General features: G+C 44.1%; 1 protein-coding gene across 2 annotated transcripts in view; it reads right to left on the bottom strand.

Moving 5' to 3' along the window:
• Positions 1–14,440, bottom strand: part of mppe1 (metallophosphoesterase 1) — a 66,770-nt gene that overhangs the window by 40,761 nt on the left and 11,569 nt on the right. For both annotated transcript variants that reach the window (XM_051686585.1, XM_051686586.1), the window contains exons 4-5: positions 11,321–11,401; positions 11,036–11,144 (exon numbers count right to left, since the gene is read on the bottom strand). In XM_051686585.1, coding sequence (XP_051542545.1) covers positions 11,036–11,144; positions 11,321–11,401 — 190 coding nt within the window. The remainder of the gene's footprint in view (positions 1–11,035; positions 11,145–11,320; positions 11,402–14,440) is intronic.

The raw sequence follows: 14,440 nt of genomic DNA, 5'->3' as shown, positions 1-14,440 counted from the left end.
TTCAAAATTTGGTTCAACATTTTGGGATTCCCAGATCTTAGGTATTTACAGCTGCGCCACCTGCTCTGTACTATTTTTGGGAGTAGCATACACCCCCCCTAAAGCGGCAGACACTCTGGGAGTGGTGATTTCTGATTTTGGAAAAGGTCATGAGGCATCAGTGTATTACTCCCTGCTAATTCAGAGTCTGGGGGATGGAGCTTTAACTTCTATCAAAAGATTAAGGAAGAAAGATTTAAACTTGGTATTGGAGGAGAGAGCATGGCTAGGATTTAAAAAAACATCAAGTCTGCATCTAGAGATGCAAGGGTGCACCTTATGCAATTCAAGATTTTACATCAATTCGATTAGACCCCCTCTAGATTGTATAGGCTTGGTCTTAAAGACACACCCACCTGTTGGCAATGCCAATCAGAAGATGTGATGTATTGGGCAATCAAATTTCATTTTGCCGCACACTCTGTATTTTAGGTGATGGGGCGGTCATCAATATAGAGAATAAGCACATAAAAAATTGGGTCCTAACCAGCATCATGATTGCCAAACAAATAGTTTTAAGGGGATGGAAGTCAGCCCCCATTTCAGGAGTGGTGCTTGGAGATGGGGAGGGTGTTGGCTTTTGGAGAAGGGTCATCTACAAGACTGGGGAATTTGGACTTGTTTGTCCAAAGGTGTAGTGGTTAATGTGTGTGATTATTATATATATATATTTTTTGTTTTGTTTTTTTTGTGTCTATAATCATGCGTGACCACTGGGGTATTGTTGGGGGTCAAGTATTGATTCTGTTTGTATATGTTTTGCTTTTCTTTGTTTAATATATGAATAAAAAAAATGTTCATCACAAAGAAATATAAAAAAAGACAGGTGTAAACAGGCTCCAAAACATTTTGACCACTTTTGTCCACTTCAATCTAATTGACCCTTCGCTAAGCTCCGCCCCCATTGGTTACTGTCACTTGCTCTGACAAGCTCTGCAGAAATCCCCATAGGAATGAACTGGAGATTGCTGTGAACAGATTTTTTAATTTTTTTGGGCAAAATATTCTCATAATCGGATTGAATAATATTCTTAAGTGGGCTGGAATGAAGAGTGACTTTGTGAGGCATAGTTATCTGACGTTTTTTTGTAAATATTTTGAATTCATTAAAATTACACATTAATTTAATTGAAAACTGCGGAGACTGAATCAGAATAAAGAAAAACAATAATCACAGTCACTTGAAAAGAGAAAAGCGTCATTTAATAGCAATTACACACGATAACATTAATGTAAGTGAACATAACATCTCATAACACACTAATTTTGATGCTGTGAACTATTTACTATAGCTTTTACTATTACATGAATTAATACATAAATTAATTAACATTCAGTAATTAGCTTTCATTTACCTTGGAGCATGGAGAATGTCCTCGCTGATGTTATTCATGCTCATTTGGGAAAGAGGACTGACATAGTTTAATTCATAGTATGCTCTTCTTGACATTTATTTATTTTGTTTTATTTTTATTTTTTTATTTTTTTAAAGAAAGACAAACACTGCATGTATACTCTCTGGGTACCTCGTGTCACTATTACAAGTGACCAGGCAACATCATTTTGGACCATTTTGATAAAATCCCGCTTAAAACTACTCAAACATACACCACTCCCATAGGCTCTCATTGGAAAATAGCAACTGCTTGGCAGAGTAATGGCAGCCAGGCAACAGTTGCTAAGACAGGATTGGTCAGAAACACTTTTAAGGTGGGGCTTAGCAAAGGGTCAATTCAGACGTGCTAAACTGTGGTCGAAAACACACATCACCACCAGTTTTGGGGTATAATCTGATTACTAAAAAATTTATTATAATTAATTTTTGAGTCAAAAAGTAGTATAACACATTACATTTTAAATTCTAGTAATCAGATAACAATTAGTGACTTTTAAAGTAATTAATTTTAAGTAGGGCTGTCACTGTTGATTATTTTGGTAATCAAGTAACATAACGATTATTCTGACGATTAATCAAGAAATCTGTTTTTTTTTTTTTTTTTATAAAGATTGTATAAGTTGTCGAGGTGAAGTCACGTTTGGCTAACATGCATTCACTAGCCTAAGTTTTGATGCATCTCACTATTGAATAACAACAATAAAACAATTGTGCAAACACCTGGCTTCTCCAGGTGTGCCTGGAAAAATACCTGCTTTTTTCTTTAACTAGTTCAACATGATCTAACCCTTTTAGTTTAGAACTAAAATATGGGAAAACAGGCCATGGAAATATTTTATCTTTTCATAAACAATGTCTGCCCACCAATCTTGTTTACTGAAGATGAGCTATACACATGGTTACTATTTAAAGAGATATAAAAGCCATTTCATTTGTTTAATGTTTTTTTTTTAACTATGCATGCAAAACAGAATACAATATTCACAGTAATTGTTTTTTTGCCCTTACGTTGAGCTGCAGCAGTTACAGACATTGTTGCACTTGTGCTACATACTGCAGAAAGCAAAAGCTTGTCGCTTGCCACGTACCATGTAAAATGCCCTTAAGCATCTGGACATTACTTTGGAAGAGACAGAGGTCCTGACTCTCTGTTGTCATTAAAAATCCCAGGGCACTTCTCTTTAGAAGGGGTATAACCTCTTACCTGGCCAAAGTCCCATCATTGGCCCTTCTCAATCATGGCCTCCTAATAATCCCCATCCTTGAATTGGCTGTATCAATCTACTCTCTCCTCTCCACTGATAGCTGGTGTGTGGTGATTAATTAATTAATTCATACATTCAGTAAACACTGTTAATAATTTCACATGCAGAGACTAGCAATTTCTCCCTCAGGTAAACCAAAATTTTATATTGCGTCTGTGGGGTGCAAGACCGGCAGTATTCATACAGACCTGCGGTTTTAGTCAGTAAATAAAGTTGTCTGGATTCCCACATTGAGTTTTACCTGTAATAATGGCAATAAACTATAAAATATTTATTGGAAGTGGGGCAATGCAATCTATTTTTTAAACAATCATCACAAAATCTAATTTACATGGACAAAGATCACATTTATATTCAAATGGTGCTTAATTTACACAGAACTCAAAGGATTATTTGCTGAATATAACTTTCTTCGATCATCTGGATTTATTTATCAGAATGCGTATGTACATCCGTAACTGCGTGTAACTAAGTTCGACTCCAAAGGACGTCTTTTTCATGATATTATATTATGTTGTTTCATAAAAGCCTTTATTACAAATGACTGTGTAGATAAATAGGATTAGATTTCATTCCAACGAGTTCAGCACGCCCCGCACAGCAACAAAAAGCTTGACTTCTCTTGCGCACCTGGACACAGCACCGCAAATTGAAAGCAGTATAAACATACCTTGCTGTGTTCAGCGGGTCTGTGAAAACTGGATATCAACTTTTTAAGTACTGTTGCCAGTGGCTCAGTAGGTAGCATAGTCGCCTCACAGCAAGAAGGTCCAGGGTTCAAGTCACAGCTCAACTGGGCTATTCTGTGTGGAGTTTGCATGTTCTCCAGTTTAAACGTCATCCATTTCAAATGTATTCAAACAGCAGCGAAATGCGCCTACTCAGCTGTCAATAAGCAAAAGTATTGTTTCAACTTTGCCGGTTACGTACCGCTTTAAAAGGAAATAAAATGCGCACTAGATCTGGCAGATGTAAGGTTTTATAAATCAGAAACATTTTGTGCATATGCAGCTTCTTCATTTGTGTGTATGCATACTCTTGATGAAACCCACACAAATTTCTATGCACGAGACACCTGTGCTGGTAAAGCCAGTGCCACACTAGCACACTCCAAACAACTTGAGTTTGGCCGAGGGTGTCACACATGCAGACTGTTCCCTATCTGTCACTCACTCGACATTGGTGTCGATGTAGTGACACTAGGGGTCACTCTTGGGAGCCGAGACACCTCTGGTCTTTGATAAAAGGCCAATGAAAATTGGCGAGTGGTATTTGCATGCCACTCCCCCAGACATACGGGTATAAAAGGAGCTGGTATGCAACCACTCATTCAGATTTTCTCTTCGGAGCTTTTCTGTTCATTCACCTCTGCTGGATCTGACGGCGCATTTCAGCGGCTTCTCCCTCCTCTGCACTGGTGCACTGCAGAGAATGCCCCTGGGCGCTTGGGCAGAAAAACTAGAGAGTATATTTTCTGAAAGAGCATTTTTCCCCTCTAAAAGAGTATATATTTCTCTAAAAGAGCGCACACATGGAACGTCTTTTTAAAGACGCTTTTCCGATTGTGTGTTATTCCTGGTTGTGCTCGTTATCTCTCGCCTTCTAACGGTCACGATCACTGTCTTTCATGTCTGGGCACTGCTCACTCGGAGACAGCGTTCGTGGATGGTCATGTTCTCATTGCGAGAATATGTCCATGGCAACGTTGCGGTCGCGGCTCGCCTTCGTAAAAAGCGAGCAACCCCAGAGGCTCCCGCCTTGGTCCTTTTACCCACGGGTTTGAGGCCAGCGCGGCTAGCACTGGTGGCGATTTGGGGACCCCAATGGGACCGCCTCAGCCGGGTATCCCCCCGCGGACCTCCCATTCCCCAGCACGCTCGTCTGCCCCGATTGGGCTTCCGGGTGAGTCCGCCGGCTCGTCTCACGGTGAGTTCGACCTCTTATTCGGAGCCCGCAAAAGTGATGAGCTCTCGAGCGCAGCATCGGAGAGCGGGCTCATCCAGTCGGAAGCCTCAGCTGGGCTCCTCCCTTCAGGGTCGATTGCCCAGTCACAGGCTGACACGGAGATGACGACATGCTTTCCTGGGCAGCCGCGAGCGTCGGTTAGAGTGGATTTCACCGCTCTTCCCTGAACCCTCGCGGCTCGGTGATTGGTTCCTGGGCTTGCGGCGCCGCTCAAAGCCACGCCCCGCCCCCGTTCCTTTCTTCCCGGAAGTGCATGAAGAGCTGACAAGGTCGCGGGAGGCACTTTTTACTGCCCGGTCCCGATCTTTTCAGCTTCCCCGCCCTCACTACCCTCGATGGTGGGGCGGCCAAGGGCTATTCGGCAATCCCCCGGTGGATAAAGGCGCTCGCGGTGCACCTATGCCTGCAGAGCGCCGCCACCTGGCGAGGGTGTCCAAAGCCCCCGTCCAAGGCCTGTAGGTTTACATTGTCTCTGACGGCCAAGGCCTACGGTGTCGCTGGACAAGCCGCCTCCGCCCTGCATGCCATGGCTCTCCTGCAAGTCCGCCAAGGTGCTAAAGAAACTGCACGAGGGTAGTTCCGCCCCGGGATTGATGCAGGAACTGCGCTCGGCGACCGACCTCGCTCTCTGAGCAACGGAGGTCACGGCGCGGTCTCTCGGGTGGACAATGGCCACACTAGTGGTCCAGGAGTGCCACCTTTGGCTCAACCTGGTCGAGATGGGTGAGGCCGACAAGACACGATTCCTTGCTGCCCCCATTTCCCAGGCGGGCCTGTTCGGCGACACCGTCGAGGACTTTGCCCAGCAGTTCTCGATGGTAGAGCAGTAGATAGATGCTAGCCGTCATATCCTGCCCCGGCGCGGCTCAAGATCCCGCACCCCATCTACTCATCACCAAGGGCGTCCCCCTGTGGTGACTGCACCGGCTCCGCCGCAGCCTGCCCCTTCGGCCCGGCCCCGGCATGGAGCCCACCGCAGGAAGCAGACGCCACCCATCTCACGGCCGCCCAGAACCCGTGAAAGGCTTCAAAGCGCCCTTGAGACGGGCGACCCAGGGACAACGAAACCCGCTGCTCTGGAGCTGGTAAGCAGATCTTCATCTTTTTGTTACCTTTGCATTTAATTGCGCTGCATGCCCAAGTGGCTGCAGTACTCAAGAGCTCAGCAAGAGCAGTTTCCTTGTTCCCTGGGTCACATATCCGGTGTGTACGGCTGTCATCATGACCACTGTCCACCACTCCATTTGGCAGGTTGGCACTCCAGCGGTGGTCTCCCGCCCCCGAGCGCCCAGCTGTGGCACAAATCTACCCCCGATGTGACAGTCTCCATGGGTCACAAGGACAGGCCTCACCCTCCACTGTCCCAGGCTGTTCTGGGGGTGGTCACAAGGAGCCAGGTAAGTGCTTCGATGTCCTTAGACTCAGCATGGCCACGAAGTGGTGTGGCACCTCGAGCTCCACCCCGCCGCGAGGCCCCACCTGCCGATACATCCGATGACGTTGTCCCTTTGGTCCCCCTTGCATGGAACTTGGAAGCATGGCTTGCGCTTTCCAATCCATCTCTTTTCTCAGTTTGGAGTTGGACTCAGTCTCCTTGATGGCGCGCCTTACGAACGAGCGCGCCCAGTCGGTGCTGGCCAGTTTAAAGGTGTTCAAACAGAAAACAACGGTTCCACTGAAACTTTTTCAGAGGCTCCTGGGGCATATGGCATCCTCGGCGGTGGCCACCCCGCTCGGGTTGATGCACATGAGGCCGCTTCAGCACTGGCTCCAGACTCGAGTCCCGAGACGGGCATGGCGCCACGGGACACACCGCGTGGCCATTACGTCGGTCTGTCACCGTCTTTTCAGCCCTTGGACCGACCTCTCATTTCTACGAGCAGGTGTTCCCCTAGAACTGGTCTCCAGGCACGTCGTGGTCACGACAGAAGCCTCCAAAACGGGCTGGGGTGCTGTTTGCAACGGGCACGCAGCCGCCGGCCTCTGGACAGGTCCGCGACTGCATTGGCACATCAACTGCCTCGAGTTACTGGCAATTCTGCTCACCCTGCGGAGGTTTCGGCCGTTGATCCAGGGCAAGCACGTGTTAGTTCAGACAGACAACACGACAACGGTAGCATATGTCAACCGCCAAGGTGGTTTGCGCTCTTGTTGTATGTCACAACCTGCCCGTCGTCTCCTCCTCTGGAGTCAGCAGCACCTCAAGTCGCTGCAAGCCACTCACATCCCGGGCAACCTCAACACTACGGCGGACGTGCCATCACAACAGGTTACCCTCAGGGGAGAGTGGAGACTCCACCTTCAGGTGGTCCAGCTGATTTGGAGTCGATTCGACAGGCACAGGTGCACCTGTTCGCCTCCCAAGAATCCTCCCCACTGCCCGCTCTGGTACGCCCTGACCGAGGCCTCCCTCGGCATAGACGCGCTGGCACACAGCTGGTCCCCTGGCATTCGCAAATATGCGTTTCCCCCCGTGAGCCTGCTTGCACAGACCCTGTGCAAGGTCAGGGAGGACGAGGAGCAGGTCATCCTGGTAGCAGCCTACTGGCCCGCCCAGATGTGGTGCTCGGACCTCACGCTCCTCGCGACAGCTCCCCCCTGGCAAATTCCCCTGAGAAAGGACCTTCTTTCTCCTTTTGAGCTGAAGACGTGCGCCGTTAATTCCCAGTAGTGTTCACAAAATTTGTTCCCTGGTTGACTTCCTCCGAGCCCTGTGGCAGTCGAGTGTTCGGAGAGACTCGCTGCCGGCCCAGTACACGCGCTAACTAAGAGCCTGGTTCTGGGATAGGTGCTCCGCATGTGGCGGTTCCCTGTAAGGCTAACCCCATGCGATATATCTTCCGCTAATTCATTTCCCTGCTGGCAAACTGCGTCTTCCTTGGGCAGAGCCCCTCTGCCCCAGTCTCCATGTTTGTAGTAACTCCCCCCCCATTGGGCAGGATCTACCTTGAAGGCTCTCTACATGGTTGGAAAGACCATGTGACGTATTCTTCCACTTAAATATCCCCCCCCCTCTCTTGGGGCGAGGTGTGGTCTCCGCGGTGTCCTCCCCTTGGGAGGGACACCCCCCGACTAGACCTGGCGGCCCAGTCGGATAATCCCCCTTCTTTTTTAGGAAGTGGAAAAAGAGAAGGGGAAAAGAGGCCATGACTGGGTTAAGCCTGTCTCTATCTTTGGGTAGTCGACTTGTCCTCAAAAAGGGCCGTTCGACACTCACAACTGTGTTGGGGGAGGTTACGTGTCAACCTGGTGTGCTGGCTATGAGGCACACAGCAAGTCTGCCCACCACACACCGCCAGTTCACGTAACACCGTTCAGTCCTGTGGCGTTTTGTATAGGGACCCCTAGTGTTACTACATCGACACCAACGTCGAGTGAGTGACAGATAGGGAACGTCATGGTTACTGGTGTAACCTCCGTTCCCTGATGGAGGGAATGAGACGTTGGTCCCTCCTGCCACAACGCTGAACTACCCACTGAAATGGCCGGACCATATATCAGCTCCTCAGCGTAAAACCTGATTAGGTGGTTGCATACCAGCTCCTTTTATACCCGTATGTCCGGGGGAGTGGTATGCAAATACCACTCGCCAATTTTCATTGGCCTTTTATCAAAGACCAGAGGTGTCTCGGGCTCCCAAGAGTGACCCCTAGTGTCACTACATCGACACCAACTTCTCGTTCCCTCCATCAGGGAATGGAGGTTACACCAGTAACCATGACGTTTTTCTGTGATCTCGCTCTCTTCTGTTGGAGGTATGACACACCTGCTGATACAAAATGGTGGAGGATGACAAACACACCAACTCACCGCAACTCTCTCTCTCTTAATCCCCGTCACGTGGAGCTCGCTGAAATAACAACAGAAGTACCACATGAGCATAAACAGGTGTAACAGAGTGATTTAGGGCATTTTCAGGCCTGTAGCTTTCTTGATTTGTTCTGAAACAGGGGCTAAAATATTGTTGTTACAATGTTGCATTTTCTTCATGGTTCGGCTCACTTTGACAAGATTATATTTTAAAGACGCCCTATTATGCTTTCTGGGATTTTACCTTTCCTTTAGTGTGTAACATAGCTCTTTGTGCATGTAAAAGGTCTGCAAAGTTATAAAGCACAAAGTCCACACAAAAGGGAGTTATTCTCTCCCACAGACAACACTGCTCAAGAACTACAAGAAACGGGCTGTTTGTAGTCCAGCCATTTCTTCCGTAAAGTATCTATATCACTATGTAACACATTTGCATAATGCCTGCCTAAGGGATACATTGACCCCCCCCAACAAACAAACGTAGTTATAGCCGAGGCCAGGATGAGTTGGGTTAGTGTTGTCGCTATGTCGAGAAGATGCTGTTTTTTTTCACTGCAAAACCAAAACCTCTTTGTTTGGACTTCCAAAGGCAGACGAATTGAAGTATCAGTGGTTAAAATAAATTTTTACCAATATTCCTCAGCAGTACAACCACAACCAATGCCAGATTTTCAAGACTGTTACTCTTGAAAGATGGTGCAGTTCCCACTTTGTTGGGACAATCTGGCACTTCAGGATCACAAACTGTAAGTATGCTTGATTATTTGTGGATTTATCTGCTACCGAGAGTTCAAAAGCGGAGTTTTGTGTTGTAGCTACGGTGTACACCCAGTGCACAGCTGTAGGCCTCTGCTAACCAGCTAGCTAATGTTATTGTGTTGAAATAGTTTTGCTAATCACTTTTAACTACAATTGTGTAGGATTATGCAGATTGTATGTTGTTCTTACCATTATGAATAGTGATCAAGTGTGGAGATGGATTTATTTTTTACAAACGGTCATTTTACATCAGCAATTCACGGCTAACTTGCTCACTAACTCTCTAATACACCCGGTAATGTCCAACCTGGAGAAACCTCTGTTCTCCGTTCATAGCTCGGGTGAAAAAAGTTCAGCTGCACCATTTCCAGCAAAAGATGACTAACTTAGATGCACTATGTGTCTTTTACTTAAAGCTTTGTTACGTTCACAATAATCAACAGTGTACCTGTAAGAAAGCTACAAAATTAAAACTTACCACTGTGAAACGTCCAGCTCAAAGTCATGCTTGTGAAGGTGGTTCGGGTCGATCAGCTTGTTCTTCCAAACTTTCATTCATTATCGGACTCGGGCTAGAGCTGGTGCAGCAAAAACCGATGCCAATTTTACCATAGTTACAATAGTGTTTACAGAGCTGCTCACGAAGCCTCGGAAGCTGAAACTTGGTTATGGTAAGGACCGTTACATTTCCGACACATGCTCTACGCGGTTGACCAATCAGAGCAGACTGGGCTTTTCAGAAAGGGGGGGGCTTTAAAGAGACAGGAGGTAAATCAGAGCATTTCGGCCAGAGTATGAAGAGCGGGGAAAAGAAATGTACGGTATGAGAAAAATAATGTGTTTTTTGAACATTAAAGCATGTAAACCTATTCTAGTAGACCCCCAAAATAAAATTATGAACCTGTAAATTAGCATAATATGGGCTCTTTAATATGAACCAAAACTGTAAAAATTCAGTTTTGGATATTTTTATGTCATTAGTTGCTTTTGCATTATTTCTGCTTTGAAACGTACCCATTCTCACAGTCATGGATCTCTCTCTCCCTCTCGCAACACAAACACACACTCGCGCACACAGACATACACACAGAAAGAGTTACTTTTTTACCTGTGTCTGTTCTGCCGCTATCCAAAAGAGAGAAGCAATCGTGAAGATCGACCTATATCTGATATAGCCGCCAAAATGCTATATCCGCGTTTTGATGATGAATTACAGTGTAGAGCTGACCTACATATTTCTTTTCCCTCCAGGTGGTCTCAGACCGATTGTTTTGTCGTGGATCCGAGTGCGATTGTCATGTTCATATATGCGTATACGAACCGAACCAAGGGAGGAAATGCACCAGTTACTGAAACAAATGCTCCAAACAAGTCAGGTGTGCGATTCATGGAGTAACTACCTGGTGAAAGTGCGTGATTGTGTATTTATCCCCTCGAGGCTTGCCGTAGAACGCATATATCGATATACAGCTTTCAGTGAGTAAAGAAACTATGTTCAATAAAAACATACTGTTGTGGCTCTGCTTTCTGATTTCATTTTAGAATAGGGAAAAAAGGCAGGAAAAAGCTTGGTGACAGAATCATTATGGATATCACATTTTGTATTGTACATTAAGAAAAAACAGTATTGGTTGTGGTGTGAAAATACAACACATCCTAAAAATAAAATGTAACAAATAACTGAGTGACAACAAACAACTGAACTTTATGTCAAAAATTATCATAAAAAGGGTGGCTGATTATCATGACTTTTACTATAACTTTAGTTATTGTTAAAACTATTACGTCTGATAAATATTACCTGAATGGAGCAGTTAAGAGAGTGTGAGAGTTTGTGTAATTGACTCTCCACACGTTGACAAATGGGGCAGTGATCACCATGCAATGCAACACTGTTCACCATCAAGAAACTGTAGTAATAAACATAACACATACACAAACACAAACTAGTTGATAAGCAAGTTAGAGTAAGTTCTGTGCAATGATGAGAAAATTATAATTATTATAAAAAATTATAAAATTATAAATTATTATTATAGATGTTTAAAAGGGTGGAAATGTTGAAAAGATGTGTATTGACACTTACTTGACTCCACTAATGGTGAGGATCTGAGCTGATGTCACATTAAACACTCGCTCAAACCGCTCCAACTTCTGCTGTGTCATTCTGTCAAAGAACACACAGACAATTCAGGAACCACACCCTAGTAAAATCATGCACCTGCACACTCACACTTACACAAACAAAGCTCTTTCTAAGTTATTATGAGGAATTCTTTGAGTACAGTTCCTGAAATTTTTCCTTTTGCAGTTTAATAACTCCACAACTCCATATAACAAATACCTTGGTAGCACTTTATTTTATAGAAAGTGTACTTTCATGGTACATATATGGTAAATATGTTGTACCTACAGACAAATGTTCAGTAACAACAGGTACTTACCTGAAGTGTCCAAAATGGTAACTAATATGAAACATTACTGTACTTACCAATGGAACATACATGGTAATTATGTTATACCTCCAGACAAGTGTGGGGTATGATGTGCACTTATGGTATACGTATATGGTAACTTATACAAAACATCACTGTACTTACCAATGGTACATACTGTACATGGTAAATATGTTTGTTTGTTTTTGGATTTTCTCCCCCTTTTCTCCCCAATTTGGCATACCCAATTCCCAATATGCTCTAGGTCCTCGTGGTGGCATAGTGACTTGCCTCAATCTGGGTGGTGGAGGACGAATCTCAGTTGCCTCCGCATCTGAGACCATCAATCGGTGTATCTTGTCACGTGGCTTGTTGAGCGCGTTACCGCAGAGACCTAGCGGGTGTGGAGGCTCACACTATTCTCCACGATATCCACGCACAACTCACCACACGCCCGAGAGAGAAAACCACATTATAGCGACCACGAGGAGGTTAACCCAATGTAACTCTACCCACCTTAGCAACTGGGCCAATTGGTTGCTTAGGAAGCCTGACTGGAGTCACTCAGCATGCCCTGGATTCGAACTTGCGACTCCAGGTGTGGTAGTCAGCGTCTTTACTTGCTGAGCTACCCAAGCACCACATAGTAAATATGTTATACCTACAGACTAATGTGGCATAAAAATATGTACTTATATAAAGTGTAACAACATGGTAACTAATATGAAACTTTACAGTGCATCTCAATGCTACACACATGGTAAATATGTAGTACTTACAGACAAGTGTGGGGTAATAAAAGGCACTTACTTACAGTGTTCATACATGTTAACTAATGTGAAACATTACGGTACTTACCAACACTTTAAACATGATAGATAGATCATGTGCTCATGGTATATGCTTTGGAAGTTGTATGGGATCTTACATAGAACCTAATATGAAACACAGCAGTAACTATAGTAATTCATAGGGTTAGTACTTAGTAATTAAGCAAGGCCTTCTTCACATGACAACTGGTAAAGTCAAGTGCAAATATGAGTCAGGAAGCTACTGCATGTCCAAAATGAGAAATGTCAACACACACATAATTATTAAGTACATCATCAAAAATCCCTTCATGAATTGCCAGAAATTACAAAGATGTAAGGAGGGTAATGTCATGGTACATAACAATCAGATAAGGGAATCAGTGTTCAGTTAAAGATTGTTAGGTAAGGTGAACTGCAATGGTACTTACCAGTAAGTACAAACGTGTTAGCACTTTATTTTACAGTATAAAAAAATACAGTAAGTATCTTCGTCCACGCTTGTACCGTATAAGTTACCATGTACGTATACCATAAGTAAGTTTCTGTATTACCCCACATTTGTCTGGAGGTACAACATAATTACCATGTATATACCATTGGTAAGTACAGTACAGTAATTTTTGGTTGCACTTTATTTTACAGAACATGTAATTTCTGCATACTTACAGTGTACTTAAAGTCCTGAGTAATATTAGGTAACTACATGTACTTAATATGGGTTAAGGTTAGGGTTGGGGTAAGATTTAGGGTTAGTGCCTAATAATTACTGTAGTTGTTGTAATTATATAGTACGTAAATTTAGAACAGTACTGTAAAATGAAGTGCTACCAATGTTTCATATTAGTTACCATTTACGAACCCTACAGGTAAGTACCTCTTGTTACTATACATTTGTCTGTAGGTACAACATATTTACCATATACAGTTGAAGTCAGAAGTTTACATACACCTTAGCCAAATACATTTAAACTCAGTTTTTCACAATTCCTGACATTTAATTGTAGAAAACATTCCTGTCTTAGGTCAGTTAGGATCACTACTTTATTTTAAGAACATGAAATGTCAGAATAATTGTAGATAGTATGATTTATTTCAGCTTTTATTTCTTTCATCACATTCCCAGTGGGTCTGAAGTTTACATACACTTGGTTAATATTTTGTAGCATTTCCTTTAAATTGTTTAACTTGGGTCAAATGTTTTGGTTAGCCTTCCACAAACTTCTAACAATAAGTTGCTGGAATTTTGACCCATTCCTCCAGACAGAACTGGTGTAACTGAGTCAGGTTTGAAGGCCTCCTTGCTCACACATGCTTTTTCAGTTCTGCCCAACAATTTTCTATCGGATCGAGTTCAGGGCTTTGTGATGGCCATTCCAATACCTTGACTTTGTTGTCCTTAAGCCATTTTGCCACAGTTTTGGAGGTATGCTTGGGGTCATTGTCCATTTGGAAGACCCATTTGCGACCGAGCTTTAACTTCCTGGCTGATGTCTTGAGATGTTGCTTCAATATATCCACATATTTTTCCTTCCTCATGAAGTGCACCAATCCCTCCTGCAGCAAAGCACTCCCACAACATGATGCTGCCACCCCATGCTTCAAGGTTGGGATGGTATTCTTAGGCTTGCAAACCTCACTCTTTTTCCTCCAAACATAACAATGGTCATTATGGCCAAACAGTTAAATTTTTGTTTCATTAGACCAGAGGACATTTCTCCAAAAAGTAAGATCTTTGTCCCATGTGCACTTTCAAACTGTAGTCTGGCTTTTTTTGGCGGTTTTGGAGCAGTGGCTACTTCCTTGCTGAGCAGCCTTTCAGGTTATGTCGATATAGGACTTGTTTTACTGTGGATATAGATACTTGTCTACCTGTTTCCTCCAGCATCTTCACAAGGTCCTTTGCTGTTGTTCTGGGATTGATTTGCACTTTTCGCACCAAACTACGTTCATCTCTAGCAG

This window comes from Myxocyprinus asiaticus, chromosome 44 (assembly GCF_019703515.2).
Source record: "Myxocyprinus asiaticus isolate MX2 ecotype Aquarium Trade chromosome 44, UBuf_Myxa_2, whole genome shotgun sequence".
Lineage (NCBI taxonomy): Eukaryota > Metazoa > Chordata > Actinopteri > Cypriniformes > Catostomidae > Myxocyprinus > Myxocyprinus asiaticus.
This window is presented reverse-complemented; position numbering and strand designations above follow the sequence as displayed.